General features: G+C 41.6%; 1 protein-coding gene across 3 annotated transcripts in view; it reads right to left on the bottom strand.

Moving 5' to 3' along the window:
* LOC119652946 (zinc finger CCHC-type and RNA-binding motif-containing protein 1-like) overlaps positions 1 to 11,005 on the bottom strand; it is a 41,631-nt gene extending 30,626 nt beyond the window's left edge. For 2 of the 3 annotated variants that reach the window (XR_005249624.1, XM_038057338.1), the window contains exons 1-4: positions 10,752 to 11,005; positions 10,565 to 10,676; positions 10,435 to 10,502; positions 3,348 to 3,515 (exon numbers count right to left, since the gene is read on the bottom strand). Coding sequence is in view for 2 of the 3 variants with exons in the window: in XM_038057338.1 (XP_037913266.1) it covers positions 3,389 to 3,515; positions 10,435 to 10,502; positions 10,565 to 10,676; positions 10,752 to 10,861 (417 nt within the window). In the remaining variant the exon portion in view is untranslated. Of the gene's footprint in view, positions 1 to 2,974; positions 3,516 to 10,434; positions 10,503 to 10,564; positions 10,677 to 10,751 lie in introns of those variants that run through there. The other variant, XM_038057337.1, reaches the window with a different exon arrangement.
* Between the last annotated feature and the right edge of the window lie 5,459 nt (positions 11,006 to 16,464).

Raw genomic sequence — 16,464 nt, 5'->3', positions numbered from 1 at the left:
GTAACTAGGTTTTATTTATATTTGCACATTTGGCACTTTTATAATTACAGTAATTGCACATTTTATGTATAAATAGATGTAAGTCTTATGCAGTAGGCATTCTTGTTGTGACTATAGAGGACAAATAAAGTTTATAAATCGAACGTGCGTTATTTTTTTACCATACCCACGGAAGGAAAAGATAACTTCCATCCATCCGCGCTCCACATACGAGGAAAATTGGCAAAAATACTTCACTACTACACAATACCCGAAATTTTAGTAATGGATAACGAAGGTAGCTTCACCAGCCCCATAATAGGAAATTACATAAAACCAACCAAATTAAATCAGTACTTGTACTCCCACGAATTCCAAACATTTAAAGAAAGTTTTGGAATTTTATCTATACAATTTGCAAACATAAACGAAATTTTTGTCAATCTTATGAGGGAAGAAACAACCAGATAAATTTTAATACCATGAATTCTTCCTCTGAGCCACAGTCATCAACACTTGAGATGAAACCGGAACCAACCCAGCTTGACAATAAGTCAGTCCAGCCCCAGTTACCGGGTTCAGACTTAGGGGGGAGGAATTACCACATTGTATACCCCGAGCTCCCATTACCATCATCAAACATATGCAACAATCCATCAAATGTAAACATGGAATATGATACTACTCTCCATAAACCACACATGCAGCATCACACCACCGGATGAATATTAAAATCACAAAACATTTAAATTACATACGCAGCATAAGCTATCGTGTGGCGCGAGTTACGGGATCACCCCTTAACATCTAATACCTTCCGACAATGCAACACATGCCATCGAACCAGCTAAACATTCTAACCACCCACTCAGCAAAATGTGCAGATCATCGAACCAAAGATTCGAGCTAATTCCAACGACACATGCCGGATATGCATTTTACCTGACCCACCTGTGTAAACAGATTTAGAATATATAAAATTGTAACTTTAGCACGTAAGAGCGGAGTTGTAATTACTATCTAAACGTGGAAACTTTGTCCGAATAAATTGATAATTATATTTTTTGGAGTTTCTCCTTCCAACAACCTTAACTCGCGGCAGGATTCGCGGCATTTATTTCGAATGTTGCGAATGCGAGCAGACAGATGACGCCACCGGCGCCCTCCACACAGTTCAGATCTCGTCACAGGAGTGGAGATCAGAGTGCCATGACTAAATAGCATGACATGGGAAAAATAATTGCCGATATTGAGACGTTTTGTAAAAAGAGTTGTGTTTGATTAGTAGAAAGTGGCGGTTGATTTCATAGTTATCAAATATCCGCATTAAATTAAATAAAAAGTTTTGTTTGTAACCATTAAACTAAATAAAAGGTTTTGCTTGTAATCGTTTTATCGAAAATATAATTATGGTTGCGATATGACAGAATGATTTTATTGAGGAAGAAACTAGTCTTAACAGAAGTGGTAGCAGAACCTAATATTGAATTACTATTACTATTGGATTACATCAGTATAAAACAAAATTGGTGACCCCAGAGCGAACATCGCAGAAAAAAATCTCTACCGCCGTAACCACTATTGCTGCCGCGGCCGTCTGAATCAGAGCTGCAGGAGTCGAGGCCGCCGCCGTCACTGCAGCCCCGCTGTCGCCGTCTCCGCCACGTCTGTTGTTACGGAGGCAGCAGCCGCCACCGCTGTCGCCACAGACGCTGCAGCCACCACCGCTGTCATCGCAGACGCAGCAGCCAACACCGCTGTCGCCACAGACGTCAACACTGCAGCCCCCGTCGTCAAGACCAGCACAGTTGACCATCACTATCACCAGCGCCACCGCCGTAGCCGCCACCACAGCCGTGGACACCTTCGCCAGTGCCGCCTCCGTGGCCAACGCCGCAGCCGTTGCCACCATCAACACAACAGATACCGCCGCAGGAGCAAGATACTCTGCCATCAGCCGCCTGCTCGGCAGACACCGCCATTTGCTTTATTTAATTTATTATTTATAATTTCATTGAAATTTTTCTAAAGGTGGTAAGAATAAAAACTAAATCGCCGTAAGAGACGGCGCGGAGGTGTTTGTATAGGTGGATCTCTTTTTGCTTGCTCTCCGCTCTTTTGGCGTGCTTTTCACTTTGGGGTGCGTCGATGGTGTTGCTTTCTTTTTTTCGCTCGTGCGGTCATTTGAAGGTGCGGCCTGCCGTGTCGTTTAGGGATTTGGCTAAAATCGATATTACCTTCCCACAAGTTCGCATCATAGTTATTAGTCTTTTGAAATGTCGTCAATAACAAACTAAAATCGAATAATTCCCATAACGCATTAGGTATTCAAATTCAATTTTTAAGAGTAGAGTTCAGTCTAGTTCCAGAGACTGTAAAAGATGGAGATTGCAAAGAATAAAGTTGTTCGCGAGAAGAAAAAACTGTTTTGCTAAACTTTATTACTGTACTAAAGCGCAACATGAAAATAAAACTTAGTCTTTTTTTCAACGTGCGTTGATTACCACCTTTGCATATATAAAAATACAAATCAAGTAACGGAAGAGTGAAGCGCCGAGGAATTGGATACAAAACAAATAAGAGAAAAATGAGGAAAGTAATTTGCTTGATCTGTAAAAAAAGATCCAAAAAATATATATACACATACGATGTTTCCTCAGCAAAGAGGAGTAATTCCTGCTCTCATTCATGATAAACGAAGTAATTACCGAGAAATAGCCTGATAAAAGTAGTAAGTGTGGATAAAATGTCTACACATGCTAAAAATATCTATGAAGGAAAGAAAAGGAAATATTTTAAACGTTGTAAGATAAATTCACATTCAAATTTTGCGTTAATAGAACGCATTGTAAACATTCTGTTTCACTTACGATCCGATAAATAATGATCCGTTAAAAAAATCGTATAGCGTCCTAGAATATTGATATTGATATTTGTTATTGCCTACTTTTCCCCCAGTTGTCAACTATTATGAATCAATCAAAACATAGTTGGATTTGAATAACAAATTTACATTTTAAGGATTAAAAAGATGTGCCAGGCTTCGAAACTGTGAAAAACAACGATTTTTCAAATCACCAATAAAAATGAATCATAAAAATATCTTTTGCAGCAGTTCAGTTGATTGGTTAACTCAGTAAGGTTTGGTGTATTCCTTAAAACCCTTTTTCCTCATTCTTATTTCAAATTATTTCCTAATTCTATTACTTAATCCTAATTAAATTAGTTCGCATATTATTTGTGTTGTAATCAGTTTCCAATATCCTCGTAGAAAAAAATGTTTTCCATGGACATTTTCCCCGCCATTTATGCATGCACTGCTTTTCACGGAGACTATTGACTAGACTCATCTTAGAACTATTACATACGGTTTGCGTTCCAAAATCGAACTTTTGTTGTACAATATCTTTCAGTTTGTTTTTTTCTTCTCTTTCTTCGGACGTGGTCGGTCTCCCAAGATATTTTCCGGGCATTTGTAGCTAACATGCCCCTCAGCTCCGCATTCGAAACATCGAACAACATCAGTAAACTTTCGTCTGAAAAAATATATATTTAGATTATAATAATAATATCTGCAGCATAATTTCAAATAGAAGAGAAATTAAAAAGAGATTGCACACACGAAGGAGAAACTTCACTGAAATAAACACAATAGAATTATTTTTCATGAACTTGCATGGTAATTTGGAGATTTGAGTCTATATATCCAAATTGTACACAAACAATCGACACAGACATTTGTCTGTCTGATATCTGATGCAGGCACAGAACAAGAATATTATGTCTTTGCTTTCGTGTGCTTTCTCTTCACAAAACAATTCTTCAGGCTTGAATATATCTTTCGAGTTTATATGAACATATTTTTTTTGTCCTGCAACCTGCAACACCTTTTAATTTTCTTAATGGATATTAAGTCCGACTCCACCATACATATGTACAACATGATCAGATCATTATCGCTAATATTCGCTATCCAAGTGAATACTAACATTTCAATACAGAAACAAGTCGGAATACCGGAAGCTTCGGGTATAAAATGAACTATTTCCCTGCGACCCCCATTCATATGAGCTCACTTTGTTGTGTTATTAGCGGATAAATATGTTATAATGACGTCATAAGTTTTAATATGCAGGAAATTCACATAAAAAAAAATTTCACCTTCTATAATTTTGTTAGTAATAGTAGGACTTCCTTTAAACTGGCATGGCGATTGAATTAGACCTAATTGATGCATTTTTGGAAAATCCATAGTCGATGACGAATGAAAGTGCGGCTACTTCAACACGTATCTCTCAAAAAAGAAAGCAAGGTGAGGCTTCCAGACAGCCTATGAATGTGTCTATTCCAAGTTCTAGGCCGCAGTCGAGTACGAGTACAGCCTATGCACAACCTTATGTTTTACTTAAACCATCCTGTAAAGATGTAGCAGAGGAGGAAAAAGTGAGGGCAGTAGAATGCCCAGGCCTGTTGCAGTACAAACTGTAACACGAAAATACCGCGAGAATTGGCAAAAGAAACAAGACAAACATTAATGGAGCTGACAAAAGAAGAACAAGACCTAATTTTAAAAGGCCACTTGGATGCATGTCGCCAAAAAAGCAACATTAGAATTAGTGCATGAAAGTAAACGTACAAAGAAAGATGCAAAGCGGAAAAAAAGGTCGTTCCAAGCACTTGCTGGTGACTACATTTCTGTTTCGCCAAGTTACAGCGTGCCACTTCATATTTTTGTTTCTGCATGTTGTAGGCGTACGGCGCTTTAAGAATGTCGTGAAAGATTTTGATCAAACGAACCTGAAGCCGCAAGTGCACAACTGACTGGGGGTACTCCCCGTCGTTCATTCCTATTTTTATTGTAATGTAAATTTGTATCTTTATACAATTTATAGTATTACAACTTTTTTTTGGATCTTCATTGTTTTTTCAATTGTTCACTACACGTCAGCAAAAATTTTTTTAGCCTGACGATGTTACGGTATGTGAAAACCATGTAGATATGAAAACTGTCAAAAACTGAAAATCGACATTTTAAGCATGAGGGCCCCTTCTTCCGAGCCGGTCACATATATTCGTATTCGTGTTCATAGAAAATCATGGTACGAATTTATTCGTATTTACGAATACAAATATGCCCACCACTGTTGCGCGATATAAACAGGCGCGTTGTCCTGCAGAAACAACACTCCCCGCGCCAACTCGCCACATCTCTTCTGTGTGACTGACTCACGTGACAGGTGGTGCTTGAAAGTGTTGGCACAAAGCGTGTTGAAGCATACGTGTGTTATCTAACCTACAAGGAATCCGACAACAAAGGGTCCAGTGCCCAAAAACTGAGTGACAGCTGGCACACATAGGCCGAAGACCTAGCCAATTCTCGTCCCCATGTACGATCTTCGTAGACCAGACCAGAAAACTTAGCTCTTTCTTAGCCTGCCGGGACGTCGTGGGCCCACTACCATAACCTACCCCCACTCCCACCTCCAACCTACCCACCTACAATAACCACAACTTTGTCGATGTCTGAATATGTCTGAATATATGTGAATCCGATTAAGGACAATAAACCGTTTGTCGTAATCGCTTAATTCAAGGAAAGCTAACTTCTCCATTTGGGACTTATATTGACATATCAAAAAACGTGAAAGTTTTAGAAAAAATCAGGAAAATCTTTCCTCCTGGCCTTCCCAATTAATAGTTGCCAGTTCTAGTATTGTTATCTGGTTATTATTAAAATGTAAGCCGCCTCGAAAGTTCAACCTTTCCACTCTTTTTCAGCCTGACATTATCTGTGCTCTTCTGTTCGGTTACTAATTTACATTGATCGTCGTTCCGATTTTTTCTACGAATGGTACCAAATATATTTTTTGGACCCTAGTTGACTGCGGTTATTATTCTGTTAAAGGGAAGTCGCACCGCGTCCTTAAAGAACTATTGTGCCACTTTAGCTACTGAACCAACACCAACAGCTCTACTACTAAACTCTATCTCCACCTCCCCGTAGTGACCGCTGGGAGCTTTTTTTTAACGAAAAGCTGCAGACGGAGAAGAATGAAGGCGAGTCTTCCACGCCTAAAAACGGAATAAATTATATCAACTGGTCCTCCAGGTTGGAGGTTGGGTAGGGCTGACAACCGCCTGAGGTAAGCCTCGGACTATACAACGACAACGGAATAACGATTTGCGCATTTTCTCATAGAACGTACGGTCCCTGTACAGAGATGGAGCTCCCAAGTAGTTAGCCGATACCCTGTCCCAATATGAGGCTGATGTAACAGAGTTTCAGGAGATGCGTTGGACAGGGACCAGTTTCCTGGAGAAGAGCCACAAACCATATATTATAACGACCACCCAGTAAACCATGTGTTCGGAGTAGGTTTCTTAGCCATAAAATGAAACCTGCTGTTATCAGTTTTGAAAATACTACTGTGATCAAAAAGTAAGGTGAAATTGTCATTTAAAACTGCCGGGCATTAGGAAGGCAAGCAAATTTTTCTTCTAGGTTGGTAGGACGGTCTCTAACCTTTGCCAAGCGTCTGTTTGTCAAAAGGTTTAATTATCTCCGAGTTACGCGTGTTTTTGTAAATAACCAAAAGTGAATTTTTCAATTTTTACAATGGATGATTTTGCTAAGCAAAGAACTTACATCAAATTTTCTTTGCGGAACTAATATTCTTGTGCGGACATGTTGAAAATGTTGCGGAAAGCCTTTGGTGATCAAACTATGGCACAAAAAAATGTTTGTAAGTGGTACAACGAGTTCAAAATGGGCCGAGAACGCGTTGAAGACAAACCGCGCTCTGGACGACCATCAACGTCTACCGACGAGGGCCACGTTCAAGAAATCAAAGATTTGGTGCTTGAAAATCGTCGATTGACAATTAGAGACCTCGTTGATAGTGTTGGAATATCATTTGGCTCAGCCCAAACCATTATTAAGGATGTTTTGTGTCTCAGACGCGTCAAGTCTCGATTGGTGCCAAAATCGCTCAATTTTTTGGAAAAAAAGAATTGGTCCTTCGTGACTTTTTTGCCAAAAACTCGACTCATATCATTCCGCAACCACTGTATTCGCCTGATTTGACTCCGTGCGACTTCTGGCTATTCAGCAAACTCAAAAGGCCAATGCGGGGACGCCATTTTGACACGATTGAGGAGATAAAACCCGAATCGAAGATCTTAAAGGCTATACCGAAAAAAGACTATTCCCACTGTTTCCAGGACTTAAAAAAGCGTTGGCAAAAGTGCGTTTTATCGGACACGGATTACTTTGAAGGGGATGAAATTGATTTGGAAGAATGCATAAAGAATTTACATTTTATAAGCAAATTCACCTTACTTTTTTATCACAGTTGTATATACAAACGGCTGTGCACTCTGAGACTTGGCACTTGGGAATTTTAATAGCCAAGTAGGAACGGAGCCCGTATTCAGGTAGCAGTGCCACACGAAATGGTTGTTGGAAGTACCTGGTTTGCGCGGAAAGCGGTCCACAAACATACGTGGGCCTCTCCAGACGGGACCACTTTCAACCAAATTGACCACGTGTTGATCGAACGCTGCCACCTCTCAGCCTTGATAAATGTCAGAATATATAGGGGGGCCAATATAGACTCGGATCACTATCTCGTTGGCATGGTGCTCCGAGCTCGAATAACAATACCACCTAGAATCCCCTCTGACAATCAGGTGAGAGTGAACACTGAAGCCATCCACAACACAACCCTCCGCGACACCTATAAGGGGGAAATGGATGCCCCAATAACCGCAGCTAAAAGATGTCCTGGAGATGAAGGATCAATCAATGATCTTCACAACCACCTGAAAAACGTTATCATTGATACGGCCACAAACATACTTGGCTGGTTCGACGATGTAGGGTAGCAACGGAATGGAAGAATGTTGCATTCTCAAAGAACGCGAACACGCGCAGAGACTTATCACGAACTCCGTCGAGCGGAGAAGCGACTCCACAAAAGGAAAAAGGAAGCCTGGGAGAACCAACAGGTCTGTGAACTCGAAAATTACAGGGAGCAACCGCACCATGCACGTAAGTTTTACCAAGTCAGCAGAATGAAGCCTTACACACCTCGATGCTCATCCTACCAAGATAAAGAGGGAAATCTGATTTCCGACAGAATGGGCGGATGGAGGATTGGAGCGATGGGTTGAGTACTTTGATGAAGTGCTCAACAACCAGAACATTGGCGAGTTGGAGGTCCCGCCAACTGAAGACGACGGACAAATACTGTCACCACCAAGTATAAAAGAAACAGTCCGTGCATAAGTCGCCAGCAACCGATGGAATTACAGCCGAATTGGTTAAATATGAGGGCGACCAATTACACCAAGTAGTTCATCAACTTATGCTCAAAGTATGGGACAGCGAATCAATGCCTGACGACTGGCAAAGAGGCATTATCTGTCTCATACATAAAAAGGGAGATATCACACAATGCAGCAATTATAGAGGTATCACGTTGATGAGTACCATCTATAAGATATTCTCCGCTATCTTGTTAGGCCGGAGAGCCCCATACGCCCAGAACATTATTGGCCCATACCAAAGAGGCTTCACACCAGGAAAATCAGCAACAGATCAGATTTTCTCTCTGCGGCAAGCGATGGAATATGGACAATAGTTGCACCATCTATTCATCAACTTCAAAGCCCCCTATGATAGCAGAGCCAAGGTAAAACTGTGAAAGGCCATGAGAGAAATCGGTATCCCGACGAAATTGATAAGACTGACTAGGCTGACCCTGACCAATGTGCAAGGCCAGATAAAAGCAGCAGGATCACTGTCAAGACCATTCGACATCAACAACGATCTACGACAAGGGGATGCCCCATCATGCGTCCTCTTTAACCTGGCCCTCGAGAAAGTAATCCGTGATGCTGAGGTAAATGCAAGAGGTACGATCCTCTTTAAGTCCACCCAACGACTGGCCTATGCTGACGATATCGACATCATGGGAAGAACGACCTGATACATACAAACTGCCTTCATCCAGATCGAGCAGGCGGCGCGAGATCTTGGTCTGCACATCAATGAAGGCAAGACCAAGTATATGGTGGCAACGTCAGCATCGAAAACCAACCAGCCAACATCAAACCGCACTGGTCAAACAGGAAGAATAAAGATAGGAGAATACAACTTTGAGACCGTTGATAATTTCTCCTATCTAGGGTCGAAAATCACAACCGACAACAGTTACAATGAGAAAATCCGCGCACGATTGTTGTCAGCCAACAGAGCCTATTTCAGCTTACAAAAACTGTTCCGCTCGAAATATCTCACCATAGGGTCAAAGCTCTTACTGTACAAGAAATTGATCTTGTCAGTCCTCATGTATTCCTCGGAGACTTGCGTTCTTAGCAAGAAGAATTGCGAACTCTTGGCCTCATTCAAGAGAAGAATCCTCCGAAGAATTTTTTGCCCCCTACATGAGGATGGACGATTCCGTAGCCTACATAACGGCGAAATCTATGAGCGATACCATGACCGTCAGGTTGTGGATAAAATCCGGCTCAATAGGTTATGGTGGGCGGGTCACTTAATCCGTATGGATGAGGATGATCCAGCCCGGAAAGTCTATAAGGGCAATATCTATGGTAGGAAAAGAAGACGAGGCAGACCCTGCCTAAGATGGAGCGATGGCGTAGGTCAGGACGCCAGACAGCTTTTAGGGATATCGAATTGGTGGACGTCGGCGCAAAACCGGGAGTTCCTTATTAAGGCAGGCCTAGACCGGATACCGGTTGTTGCACCGTTGAGGATGATGATGATTTCCCCTTATTAGTGTTACGGAGGGCTGTGTTGTGGATGGCTTCAGTATTCACTTTCACGTGATTGTCAGAGAGGATACTAGGCGGTTTTTTGTGACGAGATAATAATCCCCCTATATATATCAATTTCGTTGGAAGTGCTCGCGACAACCGTTCCATGTGATGCTGCTAATTGAATAATACTCAGTCTATTATCACTGATACTTTTATGTGTTATGGGAGCCAACATATCGCCTAAATACGGGCTCCATCAATACTTGGCTGTTAAAATCTCCAAAGCATTTAAACGTGATCTCCTCTTTGGGAAATATCCTTACCTTTAGCCTGGTGGGATTGACCGACGGTACTTATAGCATAAGGATATTGAGCTTTCACAGTAATGTCTAAATGATACTGAAGAACTCCATTCTCAATCAATACTGGGGTTAGTGAGGAATATTTGCGAGCAGGAGAGGAGCTGCAAGCCAGTAATAAAATTCAGATTCTAATGAAATGGCATCTAGCTAACATACATGTTTAAATGGGGATACACTTTTCTACATCCTCGATGGGATTGGAGTCGGTTTAAGAAGCACAACCAGAACAAGAAGCAGTTTGAGATAGGTTAGACGCTGTAATGGCATATTCTATCGTGGAAACACTGCACTTATAATTTGTGCAACTTACTTCTTGCCTGCGGGCTGCCCTTTTCCATTGTCTATCGCTATACCGGCCTTAAGCGTCCGCCCGAACATCTAGAATGAATTAGAAATCCGACGTTAGCGAACTTTATCGTCACTTTCCCACTGTCTCTTACCTCAACATTATCCGTAGCCTGAACACACGCTTCAGCATCTTCAACTCTCACGTAATTCACAAAGGCCACTCCACGCGATTTACGAGTTTCCCTGTTCCTCATTATAGTCACTCTGGAACGGTAATTTGAGTAGCCAAACTGAAGAAATGTGCCGACTCAGCGAAAAGGATTCAACGCAGTCACTTACTTGACGATTTTCCCATGTTTCTCGAAGATTTTGTACAAATCGTTGTTAGTCAGGGAAAAGGGAAGATTTGAAATGTAAACTGTGGACTTGGTGGATTTATTGCTGTCCATCCTCGCCAGTGATAATTATCTCCCAAAGTTGCCGGCACTCTGTTTGTACACAATTGTGGAAGCGATAGAGAAATGACAGACCACCAGTTGCATTACACTGTTAAATGACGATCCCCTTCGCGGAGAAATACTGTGCGCTTGAAAAGTATTCGAACAGGTCTTCTTTCAAAAAATATTAGTGGTAAAGAATGTTTTTTCTCTGTTAACCTAATACTTTATATAAACTAAACAATTTAAGTTCAACATTCCTGGCCAGCAGAAAAAACGCAGAATTGTTTTTTTTTTGCTTTCGGCAATGTATGGCGTCACAGTTGGCAACGAAACTAAATCATTGGATGTCCGGTAGTGAGTACGACTATAACAGGATTGGATTTGTCGGAGCCATTTACGGTTTTCATTGCATTTAATTCAAATTTCTATTGTCGCTAGTGAAAACAAACAGACCCAGGCGGGATCCACGGTTAAAATGTTGATTAAGAGCAAATTAAAAATGGACAAAAACGTCGAAAAATCGCTTTTCAGTTTTGGCTGAGCAGGTCACTGATCCCGTGGTAGACGATAGGGAACAAACGCCCCAAAAAATAAATAAAAGTACCACCAATTATGTTCACAGAGCTGCCAACTTTGATGATAATCGCATTACTTGCTAAGTTGAAAATTGAAAAAAATTCAATTAAAATAATGTCGATTGGGCCCAGACTCGTACTTGAAGACATTGCAGACTACGAGAAGATCATGGTGAACCTCTCTTCTAAAAATGTGAAATTCTTCACATATCAATGCCTCGGACTGCGAACCCATTAAAATGTTGCTGTGAGGATTGCATTAGGTGGAGGTGGTGGAGCTAATATTTGCCTCTTTGAAGACGAAAAAATTAAATCGGGAGAAAGGAACCCCGAATAAAGGTGTTCACCTTCTCCACTTAGAAATAATAATAATAATCGTTGGCGCAACAATCCATATTGGATCAGGGCCTTAAAGTGTGTTAGAGCACTTCATTCAAGACCGTAACGGTACACTAGGAGGCAATGTGGTCAGCATTGCGCTCGCCCGAGATTATTACCCTGATTTGACTCAGGTACTCATTCACAGCTGAGTCGACTGGTATCCGACATCAAATCACGATGCAAATTCCACTGCCACCAGTGAGATTTGAACCGCGACCTTCCGCATGGCAGCCTAGTGCTTTAACCACTGAACTATCCACTTAGAAAGGGGACCTAAAATGAGTTCTCTTAGAGCGAATAAAACTTTTATGAACACACTGGTTGAATGGAATTTTTACTCGAACGAAAAACGAAGTCCCGCTCAGTGTAGGAGATGTCAAATGTATGGACATGGTTCCTCCGATTGTCATCTAACCATTAAATGTATGATATTCAACGGGAAGCGCCACCACATCCAAGCTGCGTGCTGCATGTCTCTGGCGAACTTCGCGAAGCCCACGATGACGAGCGTGGTGAATGTCGTTCCCTTTGGTCTGTGAGCATTTAACTGTCAAAACGAAATTTTGGGACGTACTTGCAATCCCTCTTCAAATTGCTAGACAATCAAAACTAATTCGCTCATTTCAAACGAAAAACGTTTCACTCTTCACAATTTCCTCGAGAAAACTAACCCCAATCTATTTGTACTAAACGAAACCAGACTTGGGAAAGCTCTCAATATTAAACTGCACGTTCCCGGATACATCACGTTCCGCAATGACGCGAGGTACAACCATCCTAGTTAATTCGGGATTAAGAGCAAATACCATCTTATTGGAATCACTTGCTTCTAACCAGATGTTAGTAGTGGTCAGACTACCTATCAGGAGCGGCAGTGTTTTTCGAGTCCTAATCGGCTCTCTCTACATCCCGGGTGATATAGGTCGCCAAATTACTCCCATTCTGTTCAAACTCTGGAAAATTGCGGCCACCTCAACGCTAGGCATGTAACTTGGAACGACTCAATTAACATCGAAAACAACAAAGTTCTTTTCGATTGGTTCCAGTCAGGCCTATTCCTTAGCGCGGATATCATGCGAGAGTACCTACCTCTCCACGGGGGTCCTCCTTTCTTGATGGCTTTATAACCTCGTCCAATCTTTTCTGTCACTAGCTGCTCTCCGCTGGCAGCTCACTCCAGCCATGACACCTTCAGTCCCTCTATGCATTTACAGTAAATTCTCCCCTCCTTCCCCAGTCCCTACAAATGCATAGACGAAATCTCTGAGCGATACCATGGCCGTCAGGTTGTGGATAAAATCCGGCTCAATAGGTTGCGGTGCGTGGGTCACTTAATCGGTATGGATGAGGATAATCCAGCCCGGAAAGTCTATAAGAGCAATATCTATGGTAGAAAAAGAAGACGAGGCAGACCCTGCCTGTCATGGAACTTTAGCCACACAGAAATTTAAACACTATTCTTGTTTTCCTGATAAAATCTCGCGGGCCTGCGCAAGAAACGACGATAGGAGTATAGCGTGCCCAAGAACCTTCGCAGATCCTTCACCGTGGTTAGTAGTGCGAAACTCTTAATTGCCTCAACCTTGTCTGGGTCAGGTTGGATACCGTCAGGGGTAACTAACTGGTCGAGAGATTTCACCTGCATCTGCATTTTTCAACGTGTAAGATAAGTGCGGCCTCAAGAAGATGCTGAAAAATGCACGCGAGATGCTCCAAGTGCTCAGATTCGGAAGCGGAAGCGATCAAAACATCATCCATGTATACGGAACAAAAGTTTAAGTTTCGTAAAATAGAGTGGATGAACCTCTGATGAAAGTCTGCGCAGCTTTGCAAAAGCGGAAAGTCTTTCTAGTGAATTCGAAGAGTCCGAAAAGTTTGCAAATAGCCGTCTTCGGGAGCTACAGGGAGTTGGTGGTACGCCTTGGCTAGATCCAAAAAAAAAAACACGGCAGCATTCAGACGCCTATAATCTCCGCATAGCCTCCATTCACCGTTTGGCTTAGGGACCATATGAAGCAGAGAGGAACAACAGCTGTTTGATTTTCTGTAGATAGCCTGTTTCATCAAATTTTCAAACACTCTCTTCGCAACAGCAAGCTTCTTGGGTGAAAAAGGACGCACCTTTGAGAAGATTGGAGAGCCGATGGTATAGATATGGTGCTGAAACTTTCGCAGGAGTGCGAGAATGCGATGGTCGGCAACGCCCTCGAAAATTATCGGCAGGTAGAAATCTTGTAATGAGATTGCGGGGTCTACCAAAGTCCGGTTCTGCAAGTCAACCAGCAGCCTAATATTGGGATGCTGATGTCCGCTAAAATTAAGCGCCACGAAAACGTTCGGCGGAGTCCGAGACTCACGTCCACGTGCCTATAACCAAAGGTGCTGATGGGAGATGAACCCAGGTTTCGTGAAACGTGCATCCGATGGTACATTTAGTCGTTTGAGTTCCGTATTTCCGATGATACCAACAAACCGTCGAGGCCGATGAGATTCCCGGCGTACGACTACCCGAACGCCCCTTTCGGGGAGGTAGGTACGCACCGCCACAGAACGATGGCATAGGCCAGCACACCTTTTAGGGATATCGAATTGATGGGCCTTGGAGAAAAACCGGGATATCTGGGATTCCTTATTAAGGCAGGCCTACACCAGATGCAAGTTGTTGCGCCGTTGATGATGATGACTTGAACTTAAATACTTTATTTAACCTACAATCGTTTTTACAAAGGGTGTTGACAGTTGAACTTTCCTATTGTGCGTTACTCCATTCTCTCTAGTCTTTTAACTTGGAGCCATGACAGTTGATCTGATGCAGCGTGGTTTGGTCGCGAGCTACAACTTGGACCAAAATATTTTCCATGGAAAAGTACATTCATACATCAATTTTCATGGTGATCGAGTGAACAGTATAGAAATTGATCTTTTGAAGCGCTATCTAATGGCGAATTATAGCAACCTATACAGCGTATAAACCTTCTCCATTAAAAAAACATCTATGGACCAATTTTCATAGCTATCGGTTGAACGGTTTCGTAGTGAATCGATCACAACAGTGGCGGCGAATGAAATGTGGACAAGTTGAAAAATTTAAATTACATCGTTTTATGACCTATATTTTCAGTCAAATTTAAGAAGCAACGCAAGGATCGGAAACGCGAATTATCGCGCTTAAAATTTTTTGCCTGAATATTCGCAGACTATCTACAAACAACAAAATTTGGTAAAATTAAAAAAAATATTAAAGATTACTACATGTTTATTAAAAGATACTTTGCAATATATTGTCAAATTTTTCTTGTATTAAATTCCTTTAAACGTTTTGACGTTTGATCTTTCAAGTGATAATGTTGGTACGTGTTAAACGCACTTTTCAATATTTTGTTGAACCGCTTCTCGCTGTTATAACCACCATAACTCGAGGTGGCACTGAACTGATTAAAATTCTCAAGACTTCTGCCGGGATGCCTTCATACCAAACCTTTTGGATTACTCTGTCTAACTCTTCTAAATTAGTCGGTCCCTCTTTCCTTTCTGGACTTTCATTATGCGCCAAATTTTCTCTATTGGGTTAAGATCTGGACTGTTGCCAGGCCATAACATACAGGAAACACCGAGTTCGCATAAATAATTCTTTACTTGTTAAAAATTGGGAAAGGTAAGACAGTTGAAATTGCCGACTATTGTTGAGGATCGAATAAGAATTAAGGAAAAAAATGATGCTTACCAATTGAGCTCGATGACAAGGACCGGAATCATCTTGGAAAATCATTTGATGCACATCCGAAAAATGCTCTTCGAGGACTGGTGCCAAATTTTCCTCTAGGATGTTTTTATAGTCAACAGCCTTGATTGTCCCTTTAAGCATAGCCAATCGTCCAATTTGCTGATACGAAAAGCATCCCAAATCATTCTACTCACTGGATGCATTGATGTTCATAGAATACACTCGTTGCTATAACGCGCTCGGGTCCTTCTGCGCACATCCTCCATTCCATCATTGCCAGAAATGTTGAACTTCGTTTCATCTGAGAAGATCCCATTCTTCCAATCAACAACAGTCCAGCTTTTGTGCTCCTTAGCCCACTCAATGCGTTTCATTTGAGCGGTCATTGAGCCTGTTGGACCCCTCGTCGTACAGTCCTTGTAGAAACTGGTGTTCCTCCAAGTCCAACAAAATGTCTTCTAACGTCCCCAGCCATCTTGAAGCGGTCTCTAAGACTAATTCTCTTTAAGAGTTGATCTTCACTTGCAGAAGTGTTTCTGTTGACTCCTGATCCTACTTTTCGCTCAGTAGACCCAGTCTCAGCAATTTTTTTTAAAAAAGTTGCTATTGCAGACTTACTGTAGCCTACACTAGCCATTTAAAGATTCGGCCCGCAACACCAAAATCTTCCCTTTTGCAACTTCACTCATTTTCTTCACATTCGAAAATTCTTTCCGTTTTTTTTTGACTGTTGTCTGTCGTGACACACCACAAACACATTACTGATCTTAAACCTATCTATTTACGCTAAAAAATTTACTACCTGAGAAAAAGTACCTGTGTTTCCATAAAACCCTTTTATTGAACTTTTATAGCTTGTCCACATTTCATTGGCCGCGTCTGTATATAACAACCACTTCCATTTTGATATAACAGATAAGAAAACAACAATC

This window comes from Hermetia illucens, chromosome 3 (genome assembly GCF_905115235.1).
Source record: "Hermetia illucens chromosome 3, iHerIll2.2.curated.20191125, whole genome shotgun sequence".
Classification (NCBI taxonomy): Eukaryota; Metazoa; Arthropoda; class Insecta; order Diptera; family Stratiomyidae; genus Hermetia; species Hermetia illucens.
Note: the sequence above shows the minus strand (reverse complement) of the source record. Positions and strands in the feature narration are given on the sequence as shown.